The sequence below is a fragment of the Lampris incognitus genome, chromosome 11 (assembly GCF_029633865.1).
Source record: "Lampris incognitus isolate fLamInc1 chromosome 11, fLamInc1.hap2, whole genome shotgun sequence".
NCBI classification, from domain to species: domain Eukaryota; kingdom Metazoa; phylum Chordata; class Actinopteri; order Lampriformes; family Lampridae; genus Lampris; species Lampris incognitus.
Genome location: NC_079221.1, coordinates 20,007,973 through 20,035,445, shown reverse-complemented (window position 1 = coordinate 20,035,445; position 27,473 = coordinate 20,007,973). Strand labels below are relative to the sequence as shown.

The 27,473-nt window shown below is 41.4% G+C and overlaps 1 protein-coding gene across 3 annotated transcripts in view; it reads right to left on the bottom strand.

Moving 5' to 3' along the window:
- The window catches only part of col5a2a (collagen, type V, alpha 2a), a 50,937-nt gene extending 40,692 nt beyond the window's left edge, over positions 1–10,245 (bottom strand). For 2 of the 3 annotated variants that reach the window (XM_056289136.1, XM_056289139.1), the window contains exon 1: positions 9,912–10,244. In XM_056289136.1, the coding sequence (XP_056145111.1) occupies positions 9,912–10,002 (91 nt within the window). In that variant the 5' untranslated portion in view covers positions 10,003–10,244. Of the gene's footprint in view, positions 1–9,911 lie in introns of all 3 variants that reach the window. The other variant, XM_056289137.1, reaches the window with a different exon arrangement.
- Positions 10,246–27,473: the final 17,228 nt, after the last annotated feature.

Here is a 27,473-nt window from a genome sequence, read left to right as displayed (position 1 = left end):
TTCACTTCACAGATAGGTTTGCTATTTTTGAGCCCAGATGTCATTAACATGTCAGGCATAATTTAGAATCCTGCAGACACAAACTTCACAGACAGCTACGCTTTTGAGAAACTTGCCATTTTGCTGAACCTTCTCCCCAGGTTTCAACACAGTACAATGGGCAGTCGTTTCAGCCTTCAAAAACAATGACATGTCTAATGTTCAAAGATGGGAAGCTCAAGGTATCAACATCTCTTTTTTTTAATTTCATGCTTAGTTAGAATATGTATTAAATAGACACTAAATCCAGTTTGGATTAACGTTCTGCAGCTGACAGTACATTCCAGTCATCTGTGCTCTTCTGCAACTGAGAGCATTAAGTCCTGAAGTGTTAGTAGCTGTCACATATTCCCTGAGACTGGAAAACTTTTTTTGCGGAATCATAAAATAAAGTCACCTTCACTTGAAAGAAAGCATGGTTTGGGACCATTTCTGCTAAACATATTAGGATAGGTGTGACTGTACAGTGATTCATAACGGTTTTTGAAGGCTTTAAAGGTCGCCTCAGTGGTACTGTGTTGAAGCCAAGCAAGATGGATGGATAGATGGACAGATTGATAGATAGATAGATAGATAGATAGATAGATAGATAGATAGATAGATAGATAGATAGATAGATAGATAGATAGATAGATAGATAGATAGATAGATAGATAGATAGATAGATATACACATGCAAATACAAATACAAACACAGATACAGGTACATATTATCACTCTCACAGAAAGAGCAGAGCAATATTTCTATTCAATTAGTAGAAATTTCTTGGTTAAATGAACACTGTTGGACATTATTGGATACTATTGGATACTATTGGACACTACTGGACACTGCTGGACTGTAAAAGGCATATAGTCCTTCCTCCCCCAATCTTCAAGTTGGGCCCGGATTGAGTTTTTGCATTGTCCTGATTTCCCAAGTTTAGGCTTATTTCTTGGCAGGGTAACTATGGTTTGTTTGCTGAATCCCCTCCCTTCTGTCGGTAACCAATGCATAATTTTTTCATCATGTCATGAACAGCTGTGGGAGCCTCACACATTGTCTTCGCCTAAAGGCAGAACCAGGACAGACTGAAAGCAAGAATCTTAATTGGAAGCAAACTGTGTTCTGTTTTAAAGAGATGTCCCGTTCACAGTGACACTGACCTAATTTCAAGGATAAACACCAAAATACGTGACAGCCCACATTATATGTCTGGTGTCTTTCTTTGACTTGGAAGACAGGCAGTGGTAAGATGCTCAGAACAATAGACGTGCTGCGGTACAGTAAGTATCGGGTCCTCTCTGAAGTGTTGCTTGCTTGCCGCGTCCCCTTTCAAGATAAGTGGAAGTGTCAAAGCTTTAGGTATCGTGGCGTGTTTACAATCCATTAGTTAATCACCTAAATTTCTAGAGTTCCCCTTAAAATATACAGCCGTGGGCGAAACAACTGGGTGAGATAAGCAAGTGACTGCTTAGACAAATGTCCTACAAAAGTGTCAAAATTAGCTCACACGCTTTATTTCTGAAGTGTCAGATTAACAAAGAAAAGGAAAAAAAGCCAGATCCTTTGCTCCACATCACTCACACGTTGCCAGAGTTCTCTAAGCCCACCATTACTTGCCAATGTCTCAAGGGGCAGTCATTACTAAGTGGGAGACAAAGCTAATGTTTCCCATGTCTGTCTGAAGTTTCACCCAATAATCACAGTGGACATTAAGAGGCACAACCCGGAGCCCAAACATGTGCTTTACCAGAGGAAATTCCCGTTTGACAGGACTTCCTGTGTAAAAGATAGACCAGTCAGTTGGGGGGGGGGGGTAGATACTGAGAGTTAGAGACAAGAGCCTGCCCTGGATGACATGTGCCAAACAGTGATGTGAGCAACTCCAACGCTATTTCCAAATCCTTCCAGATCCTCTCCTCCATCCCCCCTTCCCAACCCAACCCAAACTCAAAGCAGATCATTACACTCATCTTCCCCCCTGTCCTGCCGGTCCCCTTCTCATTTAGCCCCCTTGCCCTCCCACCCCAGCACCCCCCGGCACCTCTCAGTCCCCCTCATCTGAATATTTGGGCCACACCACTGAGACAAATTAGGTTAATACAATGAGGTTCGCGTTTTCTTAACCTTCTGCCCTTTCTCCTTTCTTCACATCCTCAAACCCTTTACTCTGAAATGCTAGTGCCCATCTATCTGTGATAAGGAAACCAAAGCAAATTCAAGGTTGGGATTAAATCCAACATTTAGTCCTTCAAATTATTTTGGTTATATGCAGGCCAGAATAATGAAGTACAAAAACACTGCACAGCCAAATTCCAGCTGTGTTAACCGGAGATGTTTACTGGAGGGAATTTACCATGGTCAATTTCATGAAGCCTGTGGAGAAAATATAGCTAGTTTTTCTTTCCAATGCAGAGATCTGACAGTAGTTCTGCAGGCTATTGTTTCTTCATGATAATCCATGTAGCATTGTTTTGTAATTTATTCTCAAAGTATGTGTATGGAAAACCCGAGTGATAGCATTCAATTTCAGCCATTTGGATCTCATTTTAAAGCTAGTGGACCATAAACTGCATTTCAATCTGTTATTCTTAACGGAGAAACGTTTCGAAGTTTCACAGCCATCTCAACTTTCAGCCTTGGCAATGTTGCACTTTTTGACAAATGTAAACAAAGTAAGAACATTTTGTTTGCTTTCATCTGACAAATCCATCTTGAATTACATGTTAAATGCATGTTATATGATATTTCATGGCTAACCTAGGCATTTTACTTTCTTTTAATGATCTCAAGCTCCCTCAGCTCATACGGCAGCAATTTCCCCCTTTTGGTGAAATCATCTGTGTTAAATGGTAGCCATGAGTCACTGAACACATGCAGACATTTCCACATCCCATTTTGTCTGGTTCACTGTGAGCAGTGTTTGCTCGGGAACATCGACTGGACGCTGCGGGCAGCGGGTAAAGGACAGCACAGACTGACATTGTGTTGAAAGAATGCACCCTTCTTTCTGGCAAATAACTTATTTCCATAGTAGACATGCTTGAGTCCATCACCCTGAATGACATCATAATGTCTATTTCTATATGATAAATAGTGAACAGCAAAAGACGAGAATTCTGAATTTTAAAATGGACAATTGTCTGGTATTTTTACATGCAACATATTTTACTGCTACAAATGTTTTAACACTTATGGCCATTACTTCACTGATCTGCATTTGACTTCATCCCCCATGTACTTTGTCAGCATCACTTATTCACATCCTTAAAATTATTCTGCATAAAGCTTACTTTGCAATCCGCATTTGAGACTCTGTTGATAGAACCACACAAGCACAGATTCAATTAATTTTCTTGGGTTGCAAGCCAAGGATTGAGCAAAAACTCCTTCCTTCAGCACATTATATTTATCAGAAGTTTCAGGCACTCAAAACTCGATGCGAGGATGAAATATGTCTGCTTTGCAGATGATATGAGTTTAAATGTGAGAGATATTTCAAGGCATGTCATGTTCGACCAAGATCTGGCACTGATGAACAATGAAGACTCAAGTGCTGGAGCTCTCTTGGAGAGAATATATTTCTCCTCTGAACATGTGCTTCTTGGAGTTGTCCGCTGGGGAAAATTTGTATAAACTCATGAAAATGTTACATTTCGCCAGGCATACTCTGTGCTTTAAGACTGTGTTTGAGTGAGACATCGTACATCTATCAAACATATAACAGCAGGAATAAGTCTTCTTTTTTTCTCTCTTTTGACATTGGCCCAAGGAATTCAGACACGTGGTCCAACTAAGTCAAAGCATACATCATGCACAACCAACATATTGCAATGGGCCCTCATTCAAAGAATCCATTGTTTCCTCCATGTTGTTGATAGACATCTTATACTATATGCCTAGTACACATGATAACATTTCAATACACCTTTTGGTTTTATTCCACACAGTGTACTCTGTCCTAGATACAACAGGAAGCCAATATTTTTTTTTCCTCCCTTTTTCACCCCAATTGTATCCGGCCAATTATCCCACTCTTCCGAGCCATCCCGGCGGCTGCTCCACCCCCTCTGCCAATCCGGGGAGGGCTGCAGACTACCACATATCTCCTCTGATACATGTGGAGTCACCAGCCGCTTCTTTTCACCTGACAGTGAGGAGTTTCACCAGGGGGACGTAGCACGTGGGAGGATCACTCTATTCCCCCCAGTTCCCCCTCCCCCCGAACAGGCACCACAACTGACCAGAGGAGACGCTAGTGCAGTGACCAGGACACATTCAGCAGACAAGGCCAACTGCACCTGTAGGGACGCCCGACCAAGCCGGAGGTAACATGGGGATTCGAGCCGGTGATCCCCGTGTTGGTAAGCAACAGAATAGACCACCATGCTAATGAACTTACGCATACGTTCATTTAGATGAAAATGCTAGGGTGAAATATGGGGGGGGGGGGGTTCTGCAGACAGTAGAAAATTGGGAAAATACAATTATCTTGGCTCTACTGCAAGAGCTATGTTTGAGGAGGTACACCTGGGTTCAAAACAACCCTGACGCATTTCAGCACGTACACATGAGGCATTTGACCATTAAGATAATCAGCTGTCCAACAAGTTGTTAAGTGTCTAAACATAACATAGGTCACAATGCTGCTCGTTGTCACTGGCCAGCAACCGTGTAGTCCCACTGGTTTTACGCATGGCAGCCGTAATATGCACAACCTAGCTACAGCTTGGTATTTAAGTTTCACCGCAAGCTGCAATTATGGCCGGCAGCCGCCATTCTGCGGCATTTAAGCAAGTAGGCCCAGTGATTGAGAATCTGTCAAAGGAAAGGTTTGCAAGCATTTTCAACCACAAGTCTCACAACTTTGTGGTGGTCTAAAGAAGAAAAGTCACATCTAATTAATACTGGACTTTCCAATAACTAACGTGGTAACGATTACAATAAGCAATTATGTCACTTCATGTCAGACCTTACTAAACGGTAGACAACTGTTTAATTTTTTGGTCTGATTCATGCACACAATTCATGCACTGATGATGGCCATTAATATGGACTGATTAAGGGTATGGCTACTGATCCATTACCTGGCTAAAGTGGTTCACAAAACAGAGCTTTCCACATGGGACAGACTATTTCACAAAATTGGAGGATATAAAAGAATTACGCCAGTCTTTGAAACAGTCACCGGGAGAGAGAGAGAGGGAGAGAAAGAGAGAGAGGGAGGACTGTGTTATACTACAGCCTGGCAGCCTACAGTGGCTAAGCTCCAGAGGGCAAAAAGTCCACCCACCCCCGATTTGGTGAAAAAACTAAACCAGCTGTGTCAACACTTAAACACTGTACAGGCTAATTTCAAGGCCTCGGGTTCCTCAAGAGCATCTTACGAAAGAGATCGATCTGGTCCAATTGACACACATCGATGTGCAGTATTACTTTTTCTCCGCTGATCGACACTGATGTCGTGCGCCCAATGTTGATGTTAAGGAAATGCCAAAGTAACATCAATCTTTCAGTAAAAGCATTCCTTCAAATGAGCAATCATGGCTCACACTTTCAGTATGGTCTTAACTTGATGGAGATCGAATCTGTTTTGATGCACTGAAGAGATCAGGCCAACAAATTACTTTGATTACTAACATGTGACATGATTTGGAATCAGATTCAGTACTGAATTTTTTTTTCTTTTTCTTTTATTTCTTATTAAAATGCCATATTTTTACTCGTTATTACTTCATAATTTGAAGCTTGTTGTCAGTTCCAAACTGTAATGACCACAGCCGATCTAAGCTCTAAGGTCCTTGAGAAACCCCATGTCTTATGTATTTTCAGATGTTGTCCTATCATCGAGGCCTCCCAACAGGTTCAGGTTGAGTGGATGATGGAGTGAATCAGAAAAGGAGTGCACATCGCAGCCCATAAAAAAACCTGTCAGGAGGAACTGTAATTGCAGGGTCTCCAAAGAGATAGGGGAGGGGGGGTTAACTTTAAACTACAGAGGTGTGCAGAGGACGTAGAACACCTGATCTTCCCACAAGCCATGCAGTCAAGTTAAGCCTGTAAGCCCTACATCCTTCCATGCTCTAAGCGCCCTTAAGCGATGCTGACACGCTGAGCCTTACATCAGCCGTTGGACCCCCTCCCCTTCCAGCTGCCTCCAAGGCTAAGCCTCGTTTTAATATTCTCCAAATACTGGCAGAGCAACTCTTTTAACATCTGGAAGTCATCCCCCCACCCCAACCCTCCATTTGCTGACTGCAATAATTTGGTTTATATGCAGTTCCCATGGAGTGGCCCTCGCGGGCACGAGTCGCTTTAGGAGCCCATCAGCACCATCGTCTGCACCATCAAGTCATCTCGGGTTCACCGCCGTTGGCTATCACATTAGACAACTGATAACACTTTGCATTTCTGGCTGAAGACCCTCAAAGGTGTAACCTAAGACAACGCACAATGTTGTGGGGTTTTCTCCCCCCAAGTTTAGAAGAAAGGAGGCGTGTAATCAAGTCATTGCTAAAAAATGCAGCATGTGTTTTTAATCAAAGCCGTCTGTGGACCTGGTTGAATTCACATGTTTGGACAATTCAGCTTTGGTAGAAAACAGCCCATTTGTTGAGATATCAGTGATGTGGCAACAACAAATGGAACTAATTTGGGGGTTGCGGTGACCTCATGTAGGTTTTTTTGATTTAGAATAATAGATTTTTTTATGTATGTTTTGGTCCCTTTTTCTGCCAAGGCTGCCAAGGAAGGAAAGACACGTTAAGCTGACTTGCAGCATATACACAAAAAAAAAAGAAAAGAAAAGAAAAGAAAAACACCGAATAAAATGTACCTTTGTTAACAAACTGCGGAAGTTACACTTTACACTTTTTACAAAGACTTAAATACCCCTCTTAGCTTTCAGTCCCTTTGATGTGCAGTGCTAAGTGACATCTTTGAAGATGCTTTACAGCTTTGTCCGCTCGTGGGAGAGGTCTTGTTCAAACACACACACACGCGTGCGCACACATGCATACATTTGGAGCATGATTCCAGTTACTGTAACTTTGTAACTCCTGGTTGTAGTTACTAAAGTCAGTGATGTGTTGCCAGTTTTCTTCTTCTCTCTTCTGTTCTAAAAAAACTCCAGATTTCACTTGTCCACCTATATATACTCCCTCCAAAACCACATTCAGGTCAGTGAGGGGTCTGCTGGAAATGTAGCCCGTGTTTGGCAGTGGCGTCTTAACCGTGAGCTTTTCAGCCCAGCACCCCCCCTCCTTTTTTTTTTTCATCTGCCAACCTTAAGCCCCTCCATGAGTGAACAGTCAGCTCCTGTGGACGCATGAATCATTTATCCAAATCTGTAATAAACAGCAGGATTTCAACATTTGCTCTAAACATGTTTCCAGTCATCAAAGGACCATATTGGATGCTACACCACTGGAAATTACACCAAAGTCCCACCCACCCACTCACCCACCCCACCACCCCCTGACAAAAAGACTCTCGTGCACCATGACTTGTTTTTGCTGTCTTTTTCCGTCATCGGGACGTTCCAAGTTTTCCGAGACACAGTGTCTCCTCGCAATTGCACACTTTCATCAACATTCAGCCACACTTAATTTGAAGTCAAAATTTCCCATATAAAAACCTCAATTAAATACAGAAACGCTGGTAATTGTCGACACTGGCACAAACAATACCCATACACCCATCCAAGTGTTGGGTATTTTAAAGTATTTTAAAGAACACGTTTGTTCTGGGTGAACTTGACTTGTCCAACGTTTCCTTGTTGAGCATGTTTTCTAAAGGCTTTTTTTTTTGCAAAAAGTGAAAAAGAATTGGAAGTTAAAGTGCCGTAAAAATCATTTTAACTGCACATATAAAAAGAAAACAAGTAAGTTGCAGTGATGCTGTAGCACAGAGGTGTGATAACCGGCTCTCACACACACACACACACACACACACACACACACACACACACACACACACACACACACACACACACACACAAAGACCTTTGTCTCACAGGCACGGGTGAACCATATTTTCCCTTTTGTCTCCAAAAAACACCCATCCACTTTCCACTGTTATTGCAGTGCTGAACAGCGATCTCCTCATCGACCGCTGGTCCGTGGAAATGGGCCTACGACATGACTGTGCTCTGTTTCACATGAACAAATATGGAGAGAGACAGCTCCCTGGCAAGCTGTGCAGAGTTACTGCTGATGACGGAGCTCCTGAGAGCTATAAACCTACTCACACAAAAAAACATAAACTCACTAGAAAGTCCCACATGAATATCTCACACATCTCGCTGAAGTCATCCCTGAAGATCATAAAAACACTACCCAACAGCAGAAAGTAATAGCTCATTATACAACTGATGTATGATTGGTAATTAAACAAGAACAGAACAGAAAAATAGAATAGAAACTTAGGAAACTGTCTGTCTTGGGTGCAGGAAAACACAATATAACATATGGAAGGAGTCAAAGCCACAGACACCACAAACGGAAGAACTCCACTACAAGCATCTCTGTGAGGGAAAAAAAAAAAGTATCATCATTGTACCAAGTGGCTAAGATCATGAAAAGTGCAAGCAGGCCGTTGTAACATCCCCCACAGGATGGCGCTCTTTCTGGGGACCCACGCCAGAATAATTGATCGTCTGAGCCATACTCCTCGGTAATAGCGGACTAATTAAAAGAAAAGCTTGCTATGAAACAAAATAAACCAAAAGGCTATCCTTAGGGAATAATAGTCTGAAAATATTAAACACTGTCAGTCATACAGTACTGCTTAACCAGAGAGAGAGAGAGAGAGAGAGAGAGAGAGAGAGAGAGAGAGAGAGAGCAAACCAGGGGCCCCCTAAAATCAGCTTGACCTGCTCTCAGCTCTTAGCTCATGACGTCATTTGCAAAAACAATGGAGAGACTCTGTCATCACCGGAGATCAAACACACATTCTGCATAAGGGGGGAGGGGGTGAAGGGGGGACACTCAGGTGTTTTGGCTTTGGGAAGGGCCAGGTCAGGTCTAGACATCAGCAACCCACACAGTCTACCATGTCTCAGTGACTCACTGAGGTTAACAGCATCTCCGCTTCTCACGTCTCCTCACATCTGCCCCGAATTAACATGCAGGCTGTGTTCCCTCTGAGACGCGTGAACCCTGGTGTTGAAATACTTTCTGCAGATGTACAACACAGTTGTGGGTTGGAAAAAAAAAATGTTGGTAACACTTCATGAAGGCTTTCAATGTGGCAGAAAGATGCAGGGGTATAACCTCTCTACCCTGCCCTGTGCGTGTTTGGTGCCTGAGGGTGACATCCCCTGCAACAACTGGCTGATGTACACAGCGCTGCTTCTGAACTCGCTGGGCTTTTGCTTTCACCATTAACAACGAAATCCACTCACATTCCTCTTCTAAATCTTCTAGAAGCTTGAAAGAGTCTCGAAAGACCATGTTCTGTAAGGTCTGCCCCAGTCCCCCCTACCTTACATGTTTCATGTCACTATCCAAAACAGGAACTCACAACAACACGGCAAAACAACCCAGACTGTTCAACACAACTCGCTCTGGCACCTCGGATGCAACAGTAGAGTGAGATGAACAAGCAGCAACCCGACTATCTAATTAAAAAGAAACGTTTACCTTTATCAACAACAAGCTTATGTAAGGAAGATTTGGCAAGTAACATTTGATTTAATCTACTGGCAAATAAGGAGATGTTTTCAGTCATGCCAAACTTCTGGCCCCACAGAAACAGACAAGCAAGCACAAGTCCAACAAACCCACGTTCACCGTCCACTCGGTCAGGGAACAGCCGCCAGCCACTTTTAACGCTTTACACCCATCAGCAAGTAGGGGATAAAATAAAATGTTGTTTATGTTTTACTTACCACTGTTCCCATCTTGGCATTTGACAATCAAAACCTGAGCCACCGAGAGCACAAGAAAAAGGAACGTCCTTACATTCACAAAGCTGTTCATGTCTATAAGAAAGACATGAGCCTCCCTTATGTGCAAAGCAGTGGCAAAAAAGGGATGAAAGAGAGAGGGGAAAAAAAAGGCTCAGGTTATCACTGCACCACCATGAAGACAAGAGTGCCTCTCCTTGTAAGCAGCAGGCAGACCCAGCCCCGACTGCGCGAGTGCCTTTTTTCCTTTTTTCCTTTTTTTTTTCTTCTTTGCAGTGTAGTTACAGCTTTAAACAAGAAGAATGCTGGCGAGCCTAATTTTCCTCCCCCTTTTGTCAGCCCTCTCCCATAACCATCCTCTCACAGGCTTTTGTGGCTGTGGGAGAACTACACCCATGTTCACAAGTTCTCATACTTTCCAATGAGTCGCTCTTGACTGTTCACTTATTTAAAAAAAAGGGGGGGGCAGCCTTAATTCTCAACTGGAACGTAAGATGCCAAGCAACAGATAAGGACAAAAATAAGGACTTTGTTTTAAGCTGCAACTGTTATTTAATTATTTTTTTTTACTTCTCTTCTTCAGAAGTGGTTGCTGAGCAAGATCATAAAAGTACTGTTTTTTTGGGGAGGGGTTGTTTTTTGTTTTTGTTTTTCTTTACAGTCTCCGGGGCACCAAACATAGCAGGGAGTTGGGAAGCTCTTTTACAAGACAATTAAAAGCAGCAATAGAGTTTATAACGCATTGTCTTTAGATGGGAAATGTGAAGGAGAGAACTTGACAGACATCACCTGAAATTACCCCAATTAGGAACAATTGCTGTTACTTGATGACCTGGTTTGCACTTTGCTAGAGCCCATCAATGGCAAATTTGGCTTTTCTACCGTCGGATTTCCCGCAGGAGGAATTGCTGTATCAGTAAAGGAAAAGAGATTTAAATGGCCAAACTGAAATCGAGGGACCGTCACTGTGGGTGGTCATGATTGTAGGTGGCCATGACGGGGAATCCTGGGTGTAAATTTAGAGTAAACTGGAAGGTCAGCACCCCTCGTCTTATGGCATGTACGTGGAATCTGCTTCGTATGCCTGCACCAGTTTAGTATTTTGAACAAGTGTAAGTACCCATCATTTTACACCAATCACTGGTTAGCTGTCCAAGATGAAATACCATTTTCATCTAACATCTCTAGTTCTCCGAAGGTTTTCTTGCCTTTGCTGATGTTGAATATGCCACAAACCAGTACTGTGAGGTCAATACCTGGTGCGGAAAAACTAAGCAGCTGTTCTGCCGTCTCACTCTGTAAAAGCAGCACAGTTGCAAGAAGACGTTTCATTTCTCGGATAAGATGTGGAGGAATCTGCAGTAGTTCAGCTCCATGAGTCACTGAAATGGCCCGGAAAAAAAGTGCTTGATTCATCTGTGGGAAATTAAAGATGCCAGAGAGACATGCACAGCCAGGGTCCCCAGGGGAGCGGTGTTTCAAGGGTCTATCCAGTTGTGGTGAATGTGGATTTGGAGTAATAGGCTCTACAGACAATGATTATGACGCTATGAGCAGTATCAACTGATACTGAATAGTTTAACACATAACTACCTCCATTTAACACATGGCAATTAAATAAATCTGAGATAAAACTATTAAAATTGATGGAGAAGACATCAATTTCCATCTTGAAGTGGACATTCTGTGTCCATTTTGGTTGAATACTGTCAAGGACTCACTGTTTTTTTGTTTCCCCTCCTCCAGTCTGGTTAACAATCTGGTTTGGATGACTGAAAGGCAGAATTTCTTCTCACTTCACACCATAACCTGTGCAAAACCCCAAAGCTAAAGCCCATCAAAGCCATAAAGAGGAACTAGAGCTCTAAGTACTCATTGGAAGTCCTCTGGATATGTATGAGGAAAATCAAAATGAAATTAACATCTTAATTTACCTCCATCCAGTTTAACTAAAAAGACACCAAGTTACGCTGTCTAACACTGTCACACATCAGGCCCTGGTGCCTGTACGTCACAGCATCTAATGACAGGAAACAGCTGTTCTGCACTCCTGAGGTGCTAAAAGCAGCGGGTGGTTATTTTCCATCAGACATGGACATGGGGCCGGTCAGAAAGACTGCACCAGAACAAAATGGGAAAAACAGTGGTCTTTGGCCATAATAGAGACCGTCCACTGCAAAAACTCACAGGACGAGTAACTATATTTTTGGATGAAGTGGCGAAGGAGAGATGTAGCATGGCGATGGTAACATTGGCAGCAGGGTTGCAGCCAAGCTGCCAAAGATTGGGTCATGACAGTAAAAGTTGCCAAAGGGAGGGTATGTGCAGTGGGAATCAATTTAAACGAATCATAGCTGGTCCGAAACTGCCTGGTTAGAAGTGCTATTTCATTCCTCTGCAGTCAGCCTTGGTCATTGTGCTTGCATGTAGCATTGCAGCAGACTGTGATTATGCATCGTCATCTGGCATAACACAATGCATTATTCTTTAAGTGTTTTGTAAGATATTTCCTAAAAGTTGTGCCTATGAGCACAAAATTAAGATATATTGATATAAAAGTTTATAATATGATAATAATAATTACATTTACATAGGACTTTTCTAGGCACCTTCTAGGCGCTTCACATTGAAGGGGGTATCTCGCTTCAACCACCACCAATAGCACCCACCTGGGTGATGCACGGCAGCCATTTTGTGCCAGAACGCTCACCAAACATCAGCTTGAGGTGGAGAGGGAAGAATCATTGAGCCAATTACACGGGGTGATGATTAGTTGGCCAGATAGAGACAGCCAGGTCGGGAATTTTGCCAGGACACCAGGGACTCCCTACGCTTTGCGATAAGTGCCATGGGATCTTTAACAACCACAGTGAGTCAGGACCTCGGTGTAACGTCTCATCCGAGGAACGGCGTCTCCTACAGCACAGTGTCTCTGTCACTGCACTGGGGTATTGGGATTTTTTGATAATTTGTTGTATTTATTAGGACCAGTGGGAAGACCACCCCTTACTGGCCAACCAACGCCACTTTCGGCAGCAACTCAGTTTTCCCAGGTCTCCCATCCAAGTACTAGCCAAGCCTGTACCTGCTTAGCTTCCATCATTTGGCAAAGCCAGGGTACATTCTGGTATGGCTGCCGGCAACTGGCGTAATTTCTGACTAAATTCACATCAGTGAGCCTCATCAATAAGAACAATTGTGTTATGTTTGTTTGATTTAAACAATTGAGAGGAAAATCACAGGACGGCCAAAAACAACCCCTTGATAGGAATGATAAAACTGAATTGTACAATTCAGTAATGAACAGTGGCTCATTTATATCTCGCTTTCCTTTGTATGAACTGTTGCCAGTTACAATCAAGTACCAACTGACCTGCAGCTCTCCCTGCTGGTTTATGAAGCCAGAATGTAAAAAGATAACTTGATACTGGGATGAAGATGTGGAGATCTTTCTGAAGTGCTTGTGAGAGGTATTAACGGGATCTATTGTCCAAAATAAATGATGCATTTGGTGGATTTCTGATGGTAACTTGGAAGCATGGTTTGATAGTGTGAGCATATGCAATGCTCCAGCTGAACTATACCATACAGGACTGTTTCAAATTCGACTAATGTTAAACAGATCTTATAGTGTTAAGACTGCAGATCTAAGGAAATGCATGCATTAGTTTTTAAAAACTATAATGGTAAAAGTAATTTTAGGCTCAAATGCTCAAAACATTTTCAGCTGGAAATTTGCAGGTACTTCCGTTTTTCAAAACAAAATTTGATGACAGATGAAATCAGATCTTCATCGAAAGGCCTCATTTGTGTTGTCCGCTCCAAGTTCTTGGATTACTTCCTACTTCTCCTGATAAGCAGCAAACCAATCTCCATCCCTTGGTTTCATTTTACATAAAGGCACAGCGTTATGGACTGATGTTGAATACCAAAATTATGTTGTCAGCACTTACAGTAATACAAATGGGAAAAAAATGGAATGATTGCTTAGATTCAGATCTCAGGAGCCAATGTGACTGCTTCCTGCTTTCACATTTCACCAAAAATGCCTGTGACCTTTCGTTGACTAGAGTTAGGGGAGAAAAAAAAGAGTTGGAGAGAGGGGGGGGGTTCCTATCCTTAAAGTCATGGTTCAGAGTATTTTAGGAGGCAGAAACTTTGAGTTTGTGAGACTTTAAAGATTCATTTGATTTTCTTTTTTTTTTGTTACAGATAAAAAAAATGGTGATGTAAGAAGTAGTTGACAGTAATTCTGCTCCCTGATTTGAACCCGTCCTCTCTCTCTCACTCCTCCTACGTACTCCTCTACAATACTGACTCCTCCTATTGCAAAATACTTTGCATAGCAATGTGACAGAATCATCTTTACAGTGAAATGGCATCCCATGACCACTGACAAAATAACTCAGCAGAAGTAACAGCTACGATCACATGATACTATTCAAACCACTCCATCTTAATTTATAGCATCATAAATTCCCAATTTATCAAAGTTGCTGGTCCGGTCAAGCTATCGACGGGTATTCCCCTAAATGTCCATTGTTTTCAGATTTTGATAACAGGTAAGCTTGTTTACCCATTTCATTTGCCTAAAAATTATGCTGAAGTACTCTTCAAGTGAAACTAGTGCCACAACACCATGGGTGTTTTCAGAAACCTCCACTGATTATCTTCCATATGATGGCTGTATATCTCATACTCCTAATGTAGACACACTGAGCTTAGTTTGGATCAAATGTTGTAGAGTGTTATGGAGGGGCTTCTGTGGTATGGGGCCCAAACAACCCCAGCCTGGGATTTGAAAAGAGGATGGAAATAATTAGCAGTGTCTAAGTCTCCAAGGATACGCCTGCCAAAATATTGCAATAAACAGTTTTCCTAGCAAGAGCTTGCACAGAATCAGAGCCTGAACTATATTCTTTGGTTACAGCAGATGTGCATGACCAGGAACCGGCATCGTATCCATCCAGGATTTTCAAAGCCCATACATTTTAATCCACAAGATAGGCTTCTTTTGACTTCTGTTTCTTCCCTGTAAACCAAGCTATTGTGTTGGAAAGGGAGACTGTGTGAGCAGATGGAAGGCACATGTCATACATATAGTAAGACGCTGTGCATACATGCCATATTGTGGAATATGCAATGCTGTCAAATGGGATCTTTTATGACCCAAAGATTTGATATTTTAAGCAGCTGCACCAAAAGATGCATTAAATATATTTGGCCACGAAACAAAAATGATGACGAGGTCGATATCTTTGATTCTCTATTTGCATATTGAGAATACCAGTTTTATCTCTGTAGGACAAAACTGCTGCAGTCATGCAAAATCATCATTTTTGTTGCATGAAAAACGAGATTCCTCTCTTGGAAACCTTGATCGGATTGGCAGAACAACTGCTTCAGAATTCTCCATGGCAATGTAAGCCGCAAGCAGACTTCCTACAGAGGAAAAACCTCCCCTGTGCTATCTTGTGCTTGTACTGTAACAATCCTCCCGCAGCATAAAACTAAGCACTGCCTACAGAAACAACTCTACACATGAAGGGATTCTTGCTGCCAAGGCTATGATGACTTCCACTTTCCTCCCAACACGCAGCTTCATGGGCTTTCTTCATCTGCTAAAGTCATCTATCCCTCCTTTTTTCACTCACAACACATTTGAGACCCATAAAACAGACAAAAACAGGAGATGACCTGAACAAGAAAGAGTTTTTCTCTCTCTGAAAGCCAGTATTCACATTTAAAAGGAAGCAATAACAAATAAAAACAATAAGAAACATTTATTTTTTCGACCCCCCCAAAAAAATAAAAAATAAAAAAAATAAAACAATACTGGCATATAGAAAAGACTCAAAATGAATTTGTACAAAACACGCATAATATATGTAAGCTATCAGACATCAAAATAACCGATTTACTTACACATGATAGCACCTGTCATCACCACAGTGGTGTGCCATCCTGCTGTTTACCACTATACAGACTTACTAAACACTGCCACTGTTATAATCACTTTGTTGATGGGAAAATACAGACTCTCAGCTTGTGAGCCACTTGCAAGCAACGTTTTCTTTGTGTTACATCTCTGTGCTGCTGAAGTTACAGCCAGTCACAACTCTGCAGTCCACCGCAGAAACGTCAACCTTTCAATATTGATGCAAGACATGAAACCCACATTGCAAACTGATCCGTCCTGCCTAACAGGATATTTTGGACTTTGGAGTGGCTCTCATTCCTGTAGTGTTTGTCATGAAGGTTAAAAAGGAGAGAGGAAGAAAGGAACAATACATAAATAAATACAAAATTGACTCTTGAGGGTGCTACAGTTCGAGGTTTAAAGTTGACTAAAATCAAATGTACTTTTTTATGCCTAAAGACTTTGAATATGATATAATAAGATATTCAGCAACAACCTTTTTTTTTTTTGGAAAAGAATGTTGTTTATTATACCTTTATCCATAATTGTCAAATTGTGAGGGAGTGGTCTAGTCCTCATTAATATTCATGAACTGGCTTCCAGAGTGACAATTACAAGTAAAGGCTAGTGGTAATGGTGGGCGGAGTTTCATAATTTTATTGTTTGATCTGATAAGCTGTATATAAATGAGTATGCTCAATAACATCACGAATATATAAAAAAAATGGCTGAGAGAAGCTGAACCGGGGGGAGCACTTTTAAAAAAGAAAGATTAAAACATTAATTTCTATCATTCCATTCCATTAACCAAGCCGCTTATCCCAATCAGGGCCGCTGGATGCTGGAGCCTATCCCAGCAGTCATTGAGCGGCAGGCGGGGAGACACCCTGGACAGGCCACCAGGCCATCACCACTTACACTTATATTTATATTTTTTTTCTGTGTCAAGGGACTACAAAATGCATGATGTTTTAAGCAATACGTGATGTTATAAAAATAAATGTGTTTAATTTTTGGTCCTATTTTAGTCTATACATCAACAGCCTTCATCATAATACAAGCCCATTGTTAAGTGAGCTCAGCAGTCAGCGAGGCTTATTAAATATTATGTGAGTTTTGAAATTACACGGTGTTGTTAGTCTGTCATGTTTCCCACTTTCTTTCTGTGAAAAACAATCAATTATTTCAGTGTTGACCTTAAAACCTAATCTATGGTTTCCATGATAAACGATGACAATTCAATTGTTTTATTCCCTTATTTGGTGCTTTGATCATGTAATCAGACACCCGTCTGGGCCGCAGGGGGGCCTTGTTGGTTTTAGCAAGGGGCACAATTCCGTAAGGCATCCGTGAGGGACAACCTGTAACCCACACCTGCAGCCTTCAGGGCCCACATATGAACACCTCATGCTACAGGGAACTTTGGTTTGATGACAACTCCCAGTCCCCCAAAGACAAATTAATTACTTCCCCTTTCATCCATGCTGAACCTTTGCTACTCAGAAACATTCAGCTACAGATGAGGGTAAGGGAAAACCTACTGCCTAACAATGAATGAGTCATCAGAATAATGGCACATTAACTCTGTTGATTGTTGTAATGGATCTTGTCCCTGTTGCACCAAGGGACCATTTCATTTGGATTTATTTTCAGCTTGAAAAACAAACAAAAAATGAGGGCCTCAGGAAACATCACTGTGTGTCCTAGTGCATCCTAGGATGTATCTTCAAGTCAACTTTGTGTGAAGCAAATACACACGTCCCGTACTCAATAGTTTAAAATGCATTCAAAACTATTTCTTATAGTTTTATTTATATGAGGACAGAGGACCACTTTGATGGTGGCTGTCCCAAGAAACATTTCTAAAATCGATATAGAAGTATCCTGAAAATTTGCACTCCTTGCGAAAAGAGCCCTCATGAGATGGGTAAAGGTTGGACATGCTGGACAAGCTTTTGCCTTTGTCCGCCTATGAGTTATGCATATGGAAACTGTTGAGTTCAGTCTCTGTGCTCTTCTGTTGGACACTGGACACCACATCTAAAGTCAGGTAGTTATTGCCTTGCTTTTAGAGTAGATCAAAAGTTATTAATGAAGGTGGCCACATCACTATTCTTCCCTCTTCCGAGCTTATATTTAGACAGCCAGGGCTCGAAACAGCAATGGTCTCATGCATGCTTGTGAAACCTTCAGGCTACGCTATTTTGGTACTGCAAACAGATATATGTCCTTTTGACCTGAAGACTGACCTCTGTGTACCTGATCTCTTTCTCTATCTTCACATTAGCAGCAGCCACTTATTCATGGTGATGAAAGGCTTTTAATAGATTGCCGAGGATCTTTCAGAACAAGTCCACACAATAATTTGAGATAGGGCAACCACTAAGCTTGTCAAATGAGGAAACAAAGCCAAAGCACAAAAAAGTCATCTGTCATGTTCTCAGACAAGCTCATCCGCGGGGGTAGAGATGTGATCTGTTTAAGGGATTTCCTCAGTAATGTGGGAGAGAGAACATCAAGAGTGAGCAGATTTTATTTATGGCTAACGATAAAATGTTGAAATCCGTGGTGGATAGTGTCTTGGAAACAAAAATGCATTATCTGGCACGTGTCAGCATCTCCATCATGTCATATACTTTAGATCACCATTGTAAAGTCATAGTTGTGGACTTTGTCAAGCCACGATGAAGAAACTGTGGAACAATTCAAAAGTCATAGATGTAACAATCCTCTGACTACAAAGTGATCCTGGAGTATTGACATGCTCTGTGTGTAGGAAAAGAATCAGAATTGGATGAATCTTTTTTTTCAGAAACAATATAAAAGATACAAGGAGAAAATAAATTTTCATATTGCTGAATGACAACCAGTTAACACCAGCACTAACTTATGGTAGGGTGCTGGCTAAGAACTAATAAAGTTAAAATGTTGCGGCATCCCAGCGAATTAATTACCTTAATCTTGATTTTCTAGCCTATGATAATGTCTGTGTGTAATATTTATTATGACTTAAAATGTACCTTCAAACTGAGACATTTATCAAATTCAGGTGAAATAGAAACCATTCCTCCCCTCTCCCAGATCCTCTGACTACATGTTGCGTTTCATTAACAAGTGACAAATAGTCTAATAGCACAGAGCTACTGGACCAGGGCTGTTCATGGTTTTTTTCTTCTTCTTCATTTATTGATATTTTCTGTTAACATGAAAGTTTTATTACGATACAAAAGAACATAACGAGTGGTAAAAATGCTTTGAAAGTCACACTGCTTAACTTGGAGACCACATGTACAATTGGTTTTACATGGTTGCAGGAAAATGATTTGCACCTTGTGGAAAATGTGAGGAGTGCTGGGACCAAGGAGCATGACTCATTGGCCAGCTATCTTGGAGGGGGATAGAAGTCCCTTCTTTGAATGCCGGACTCAGACATTTGTTTACTTTGCAGACAGAGGAGTTGAGAGGCACCATGAGGGGAAAATGGTGGGCAGAACATCTCTCCAACGGGTTATATGTTAAAGGCTAGCAGTGTATGCTAGAAATTAGCATAAAGTAATTCTGGAGACATTGTTGGGATATTGCAGGTCATTCAATGTGTTCTGCACACCAAACGAAGCCAAATAGCATTTTCTTGCTTGAAGACAAACAATAGAAATAAATACAATACAGGCATTTTCTGAGATGAACAGCAATGTGAAATGGATGCAAAACATGAAAACATACTTAGACACATACAGCCTTTAATTTATAACAAAACTATGATGCTGAACAGTTCTGAGACGGGAATTTTTTTTTCCTTTTCCTGAGAGCAAGGCTTATCAGGATATCTTTGTGTTGTCTAAGATGGAGATGAGGCAAATGCTTTAAATTTAAAGATTAAAGCAGCAGTAGACAACTTTTTTGCTTTAACTTATCATTATGAGGTAAATGTTGATTGCACTGTGTAATGGTTATAAAATAATGACACCACCGGCATTTAGATTGGTTCCCCATAAGCCTAGCTTTCACTATGCAAATTTTGTCTGCTACCAAGTACAATCTCGCGGGAAAATTAAGGCTTGATTTACAGCACAAAGGAAGTCAAGTCAAGTCAAATTTATTTATAAAGCAAGTTTCAAAACAACCAATGTTGACCAAAGTACTGTACAGACCACAGCAGGCAGCTAAAAACACAAATACAAAAAACACTGACATAAACAACAAGGCACATAACTCTTAGGCACAAATAAACAACACATGGGCATGGGCACAAACCAGAAATCAGACACATCAGGGGGATTCAAACACTAGTGAACAGACGTAAGTCTTGAGTCGATAGAGGGGGCAGATCTGATAGGGTGGGGAATGCTGTTCCAGAGTCTAGGGGCTGCAATTGCCAAGGCGCGGTCACCCCTGGGCTCAAGTTTAGATCAAGGGAAAGCCAGATGTCCCAAGTCAGCTGATCTGAGGGACCAGGAGGTAGAATAAAATGTTAAAAGTTATGTGATAGGGGAGGGGGGCAGCCCATCTAGGGCTTTATAAACAAAGAGGAGAACCTTAAAACCAATTCTGAACTGTACAGGCAGCCAGTGGAGAGAGGCCAGGATAGGGGTAATATGGTCCTTCTTCCGGGTATCTGTCAGGAGCCTGGCTGTGGCATTCTGGACCAGTTGTAGGTGGGATAGGGACAACTGCCTAATCCCAATATACATGAGAGTTGCAGTAGTCCAAGCGGGAGGATATAAAAGTGACCCCATCACAATAACTGACTCTTTTTAATTCCTTGGAACATACATCAGTAATAACCTAAAGTGGAAAATTAACCCTGAGCACATCATTACAAAAGCGACAGCGACTTTACTTTCTTAGGCAGCTTAAAAAAATACCGCATCAAACATCAACTTCACATTCTGTTTTAGGCAGCCATTATCGAGTCCATCATAACATCTTCTATTACAGTATGGTACGGCAGCATGGACAGTCAAACATGGAAAACAACTGCAGCAGATTGTCAACAAGGCATCCAAAATCATAGATAACCCATTCCCCTCTGCTGAATCTGTACATAATCACCAGAATGTAAAGCAAGCAAAGAAGATCATCTCCGACCCCTCACATCCTGCTCATCACCTCTTCCAGCTCCTTTCATCAGGGAGGTGCTACAGGTCACTGTCCACTAAAGACTAAATGCTTCACAAATGTTTTTTTTTCTTTTTCCCCTAGCTACCAGGACTCTGAATTCCACCCTATAGTCCCCTCCTTACACACCACTGGCATGTATACTACCATTCATCTAATTGTTGTGCGTAATATGTTTTGTTTCTGCTATTGTGTGACTGTACTGTTCATGATATTATGTGGAGTGTCTGCTGTTGTCCATGGATGTATTGTGCTGCAGAGTTTAACATGCTGTACTGAAAACAAATTCCACCGGCCTTGGTCGTGATGCTAATTAAACAATCTATCTATCTATCTATCTATGACTTTTTCAAAATCTTTAAAAGAGAGAAACAGCTTGATTTTGGCAATAGTATGAAGCTGGAAAAAACTGGCTTTCACTGCTGCATTAACTTGCTTGTCAAACTTGGAGGAATCAAATGTCACACCAAGGTTTTTGACACCATGTTTGACAAGGCTGAACACATTGCCAAGTCTGTTGGTAAACACTTTGAGGAGTGGGGGGGGGGCAAATAAGACGACTTCAGCATTGCCTTCATTCAGCTGTAGAAAGTTTTGTGCCATCCAGCACTTTATATCCTCAAGGCAGTTCAGGAGGCTGACTAGATTGAACTGGTCATTTGGTTTCAGGGGGAGATAAAGCTGAGTTTCTTCAGCATATCAGTGGAAGGAAAGGTCATATTTTTGAATGATTTGACCGAGGAGAAGCATTTATATAGAGACAAGAATGGTACCATGCGTCAACCATTGCGCAACCAAAATAGGAGGAGGATAGCGCTTTTGTTTTCCCCAGTAGCAAAAATGGCGGACGGCGGAACAACCGAAGTGACAGTGGAAACTCTACCTGGCAAGAGTAAAAGAACCCTGTCGACGGATGAGGCAAAAATGGCAAAAAGGGAGAATAACAGAAACAGGTAAAACAAGAGCCAACCTCAGACAGGCATTCAATCGATGGATGCCAGTCCGAGAATGCCAACTGAATGTTGGTTTGGAACCCTCTCAAGTCCCGGTGTTGTATCGAACTCTGGCTATGGGGAAACAGATCTCGAGAGGGAAACAGAGTTTGATACAACACCCAAGACTTGAGAGGGTTCCAAACCAGCATTCAGTTGGCATTATTTCTACTGGACCAGTAAGTAACACAACCTGCCAACTTATTGATACTACCGCATATTTTATTCTGTCCTTATCATAGCACTGAGATTGGGGTTTCTAGCTCAAATTGGGATTCCTACAGTTGTTTCTTGCTTTGGACAATAGTCAGGCTGCTAATAAACAGAAAGCAATCCGGTTGTCTTTGCCACAGTGGCACAAACAATAAAAGCACTTGGAAATGCTATGGCGGGGGGGGGGGTAGTTGAAAAGTTGTCTACAGATGCTTTAACTAGTAAATTGCGACTACCTCTCCAGTCTCAGTGCCTTATTGAAATCCTGAGAGAAATGTTTAATGTGTTCACTTTTGAGTGCCTGTAAGGAGACTTTTTCATCTGTGTGCTGCTGAGGATACCAGAGCAGGTAGCGCATCTTTCACCATGGTGTAAGCTTAGGCACTCCAAATGAACTGGCATGTGACAAAAAAGAGGTACTCATCACAGGAATGATCAGAAATACAGCTCAGTTAGCGGATAGCAATATCAAATCATTATCAAAAAACCCGGGTGCCATTTTTGATTCTCATTTAAAATTTTATAAACACATCAAATCCTTTTTTATTTAGAGTCGCATGAAAACCATACAATAGCTACCTTTTCTCGTTCTACCAACAAGGATTTTTTTTTTTTGGTTGAGGTGGGCGTCTTTCAGCTGAGAAATATTAATAACATGTGCCCAGTTCTTTCCTCCCAAGATATGGAAGACTTAATAATAATTAACTTTATTTCATAAAACACCTTTCATGCATGAAACGCAATTCAAAGTGCTTTTATTTCTATTACCTTGGCTAATGTAATGTCTCACTGGCATGCCTCTGTCATACAGAAAGTTCAGTAAGTTCAGAATGCAGCTGCAAGGTCTGCCTAAAACAACACACCCCATTTACATTACCTGTTCTGGCATCTCTGCATTGGTTACCGCTTAAATATCATTTTGATTTGTTTAATTAACTACAATTTTCAACATGACCTAGCTCCTAGTTACCACAATGAGCTAGCAGTGATCTTTGGTCTTTAGCCAGCCCAAGGCTGAAATGGAAATCTTTGGGTGACCCTGCATGCTCTGCTGTGACCCCTTATTTCTGGAATAATGCTGCTTTCCATAACTGCTACCTAAATTGAAAATTTTAAACGATGTTATAAAACGTGTCGTTTCCATTTTGCTTTTAATTTGATAATGTGACCATTTGACGAATGTACTGTTAGTGCTATTTATTGCTGTTTTGCAGTGTACATTCTGTAGTTATTTCTGTTCTTGTCATTTTCCCATTTCCTTTCCATGAAGAACACTGTCACTTCTGCTTAAAGCCATAACTATTGTCTAGGCCAACTTATCCTACTAAAAGACTCTCACAAGGAACAGGACAGAACTTGTGTGTTTGTGAGCTCTGCGGAGGTTTTATATAGGTTTAAAGCGCTTGAGATACCCTCGAGGCTTACAACAGGGTTGTCAAACTGCTTGGAAACTGGCAGGCAACTTGGCTGTTTGCTTGTAGGATGATGTTGATGGAGGCTTGGGCTTGACTTAGAAAGGTGAAGAAATACTTGGGCTCATATTCTTCAACTTAATCTCACACACAATACCCCTCAGAAGTAAAAGGAACTAGCCATGCAGAAATGATTTTGACATTGATAGATTACCTTGATGGCAGCAAAAGTTTGTAACTTAGTATTTAAAAAAAAATCAGTACTTTAAATTTATTGGTTTTCAGTTTATCATTCATATGGCTAAAACCAGCAAGCAAGTTCTCATATTCTTCAAGCACAGTATACCAAGTTATTAAACACTCTCTTAAACAAACAATATACACTACCGTTCAAAAGTTTGGGATCACATTGAAATGTCCATATTTTTGAAGGAAAAGCACTGTACTGTTCAATGAAGATAACTTTAAACTAGTCTTAACTTTAAAGAAATACACTCTATACATTGCTAATGTGGTAAATGACTATTCTAGCTGCAAATGTCTGGTTTTTGGTGCAATATCTACATAGGTGTATAGAGGCCCATTTCAAGCAACTATCACTCCAGTGTTCTAATGGTACAATGTGTTTGCTCATTGGCTCAGAAGGCTAATTGATGATTAGAAAACCCTTGTGCAATCATGTTCACACATCTGAAAACAGTTTAGCTCGTTACAGAAGCTACAAAACTGACCTTCCTTTGAGCAGATTGAGTTTCTGGAGCATCACATTTGTGGGGTCAATTAAACGCTCAAAATGGCCAGAAAAAGAGAACTTTCATCTGAAACTCGACAGTCTATTCTTGTTCTTAGAAATGAAGGCTATTCCATGCGAGAAATTGCTAAGAAATTGAAGATTTCCTACACCGGTGTGTACTACTCCCTTCAGAGGACAGCACAAACAGGCTCTAACCAGAGTAGAAAAAGAAGTGGGAGGCCGCGTTGCACAACTGAGCAAGAAGATAAGTACATTAGAGTCTCTAGTTTGAGAAACAGACGCCTCACAGGTCCCCAACTGGCATCTTCATTAAATAGTACCCGCAAAACACCAGTGTCAACATCTACAGTGAAGAGGCGGCTGCGGGATTCTGGGCTTCAGGGCAGAGTGGCAAAGAAAAAGCCATATCTGAGACTGACCAATAAAAGAAAAAGATTAAGATGGGCAAAAGAACACAGACATTGGACAGAGGAAGACTGGAAAAAAGTGTTGTGGACGGATGAATCCAAGTTTGAGGTGTTTGGATCACAAAGAAGAACGTTTGTGAGACGCAGAACAAATGAAAAGATGCTGGAAGAATGCCTGACGCCATCTGTTAAGCATGGTGGAGGTAATGTGATGGTCTGGGGTTGCTTTGGTGCTGGTAAGGTGGGAGATTTGTACAGGGTAAAAGGGATTCTGAATAAGGAAGGCTATCACTCCATTTTGCAACGCCATGCCATACCCAGTGGACAGCGCTTGATTGGAGCCAATTTCATCCTACAACAGGACAATGACCCTAAACACACCTCCAAATTGTGCAAGAACTATTTAGAGCAGAAGCAGGCAGCTGGTATTCTATCGGTAATGGAGTGGCCAGCGCAGTCACCAGATCTGAACCCCATTGAGCTGTTGTGGGAGCAGCTTGACCGTATGGTACGCAAGAAGTGCCCATCCAACCAATCCAACTTGTGGGAGCTGCTTCTGGAAGCGTGGGGTGCAATTTCTCCAGATTACCTCAACAAATTAACAGCTAGAATGCCAAAGGTCTGCAATGCTGTAATTGCTGCAAATGGAGGATTCTTTGACGAAAGCAAAGTTTGATGTAAAAAAAAATCTTATTTCAAATACAAATCATTATTTCTAACCTTGTCAATGTCTTGACTCTATTTTCTATTCATTTCACAACATATGGTGGTGAATAAGTGTGACTTTTCATGGAAAACACAAAATTGTTTGGGTGATCCCAAACTTTTGAACGGTAGTGTATCAAATTTGGTAGGTCCATGTTACTTCATGATTGAAGAGTTCTTTTGTCAAGGGAATTATAACTATGCAGGCTCTATCATAAAGCAAAACTACCTAAAAGTCTCATCTACTCATAATGAATGCTGAGTACCCACTACAACACCACTACTTTTATATAACAAAAATAATCCATTTCAGTCTTTTCAATTCCATTCCAAACCATACTGCACACACAGAACATTGCTGCAACAACTAAGAGTCTTTGGTTTAATGGCAAAAATGGTGTTTATCCAAGCCCCAGTTACCACAAGCTAGGGAACAGTTTTTGCATACAGATGCAGAAAAGTTCAGGCTGCATGAAACCTGACTAATAACGCCATCTTGCCTTAAAGTGCACTGAAGATGAGGTCAAATGAACTCCTTAGTCCCTGAGAATGTGAATGAGGGAGTTTTCTGGCTGTGTAATAAAAGTACCACCTTAGGCTATAGCAACTGACTACACCTACAAACACTACTTTAACCAATCCCTCTTCTTGTATGAGGACGAAAATAATCATTTGCATTGTTTGCGCATTGTGTGGACGTTTCACTGCATGCCTCATTGTGAAAGTAAAGAATCCTGGGTGCCCTTTCTTGGCGATGACATCCCAGCATTGCATTCAATGCATTCAGATTTGTGAAACTGTTTTAAAACAGGGTGGCTCAAGTCAAATGGAGAAGGATTCAGTCTATTTCCTTTTGAGACAGTTCTACCCCACAGCGGCAGGATAATAACTAGGTATAAAACAAATGCATGTATGCTGATGATGTCATGCATTTATTGGGGCGGTGGGTGAGCTCCTTTTTTCCACAGCTGAGGGGGGGGGGAACTCCATGGCTCTCTTTATTTCCAGATGTGTCTACATAGGGGTAAGTCACCCCCATCTGTCTGGTGATGGGGGTCTCCTACAATCCTTACTGGAATGTACCAGTGTGGTTTATCACTCTGAAGTCCATGAGTCAAAGGGAAAGAAGATAGAGTATTTCCTCTGGAAAAAAAGAGCATTGTGACTGTAACTCTCTGAAAAACATTATACCACAAATAGTTGAAACTGGGTGATTTTATCAAAGATTCAATTTAGAGAAAAAAGAAACATCAGATTTGCAAGATCTTGAAGCCATCTCCTTGTTGATATGCCTTCTAAGTTATAGGTTTACAATAGATACCAAGCCGCTTAGACCAACCACAGTGGGTCTACTTATGTCATCACCTCAGCCTCCCTTGGCTCCCAAGACAATATTGACTCTGTTTCCCCTGGAATATTCTTTGTGACATGCCTGCTGCATGTCTCTACAAAGACGTGTTAATGTATGCAAAAGTCTTAAAGCAGAACATGATTGCCTTTGCTGCAGACTTGACTGATGGGGCAGGATAGCTGGCCCTAGGCGGGTAATGTTGCAAATAGCTGATCGGTGAGTAATGACAGCTCTTCAGAAAGTTATTTACACAGCCATTGTGGGAGTTCTGTAGTTAATGCAGGTAAGGAGTGTTTTCCATGCTGCTGTACCTTGCCTGCAGTGATCTGTGTGCAGTGCAGTGGTGTGTTTTTGCCTTTGTCTGTTTTACTGTGATGAAGCTTGGTTGATTATGTGTTTGCTTCCTCTCATAATTAATGAGGTGCACCTTTCTCACATGTACCTACTTGTACGTTGCAAATGGTAAGAGAGCAAGCGAGATAAAAGCTAAGTAGTTGCATGTGTAATAGAATAGAAAGTAGATGGTTTAAATGCAACATATGGCTAAACCTGTATATTAATTTGATATTTATTTTACATTCATTACTTGTTAAACGATCAAAACTGGGCATGCAAAGGCAAAGCCAAACAGATGCACATCAGTCACACAGGCTGGAACTCAGTCTATTCAGT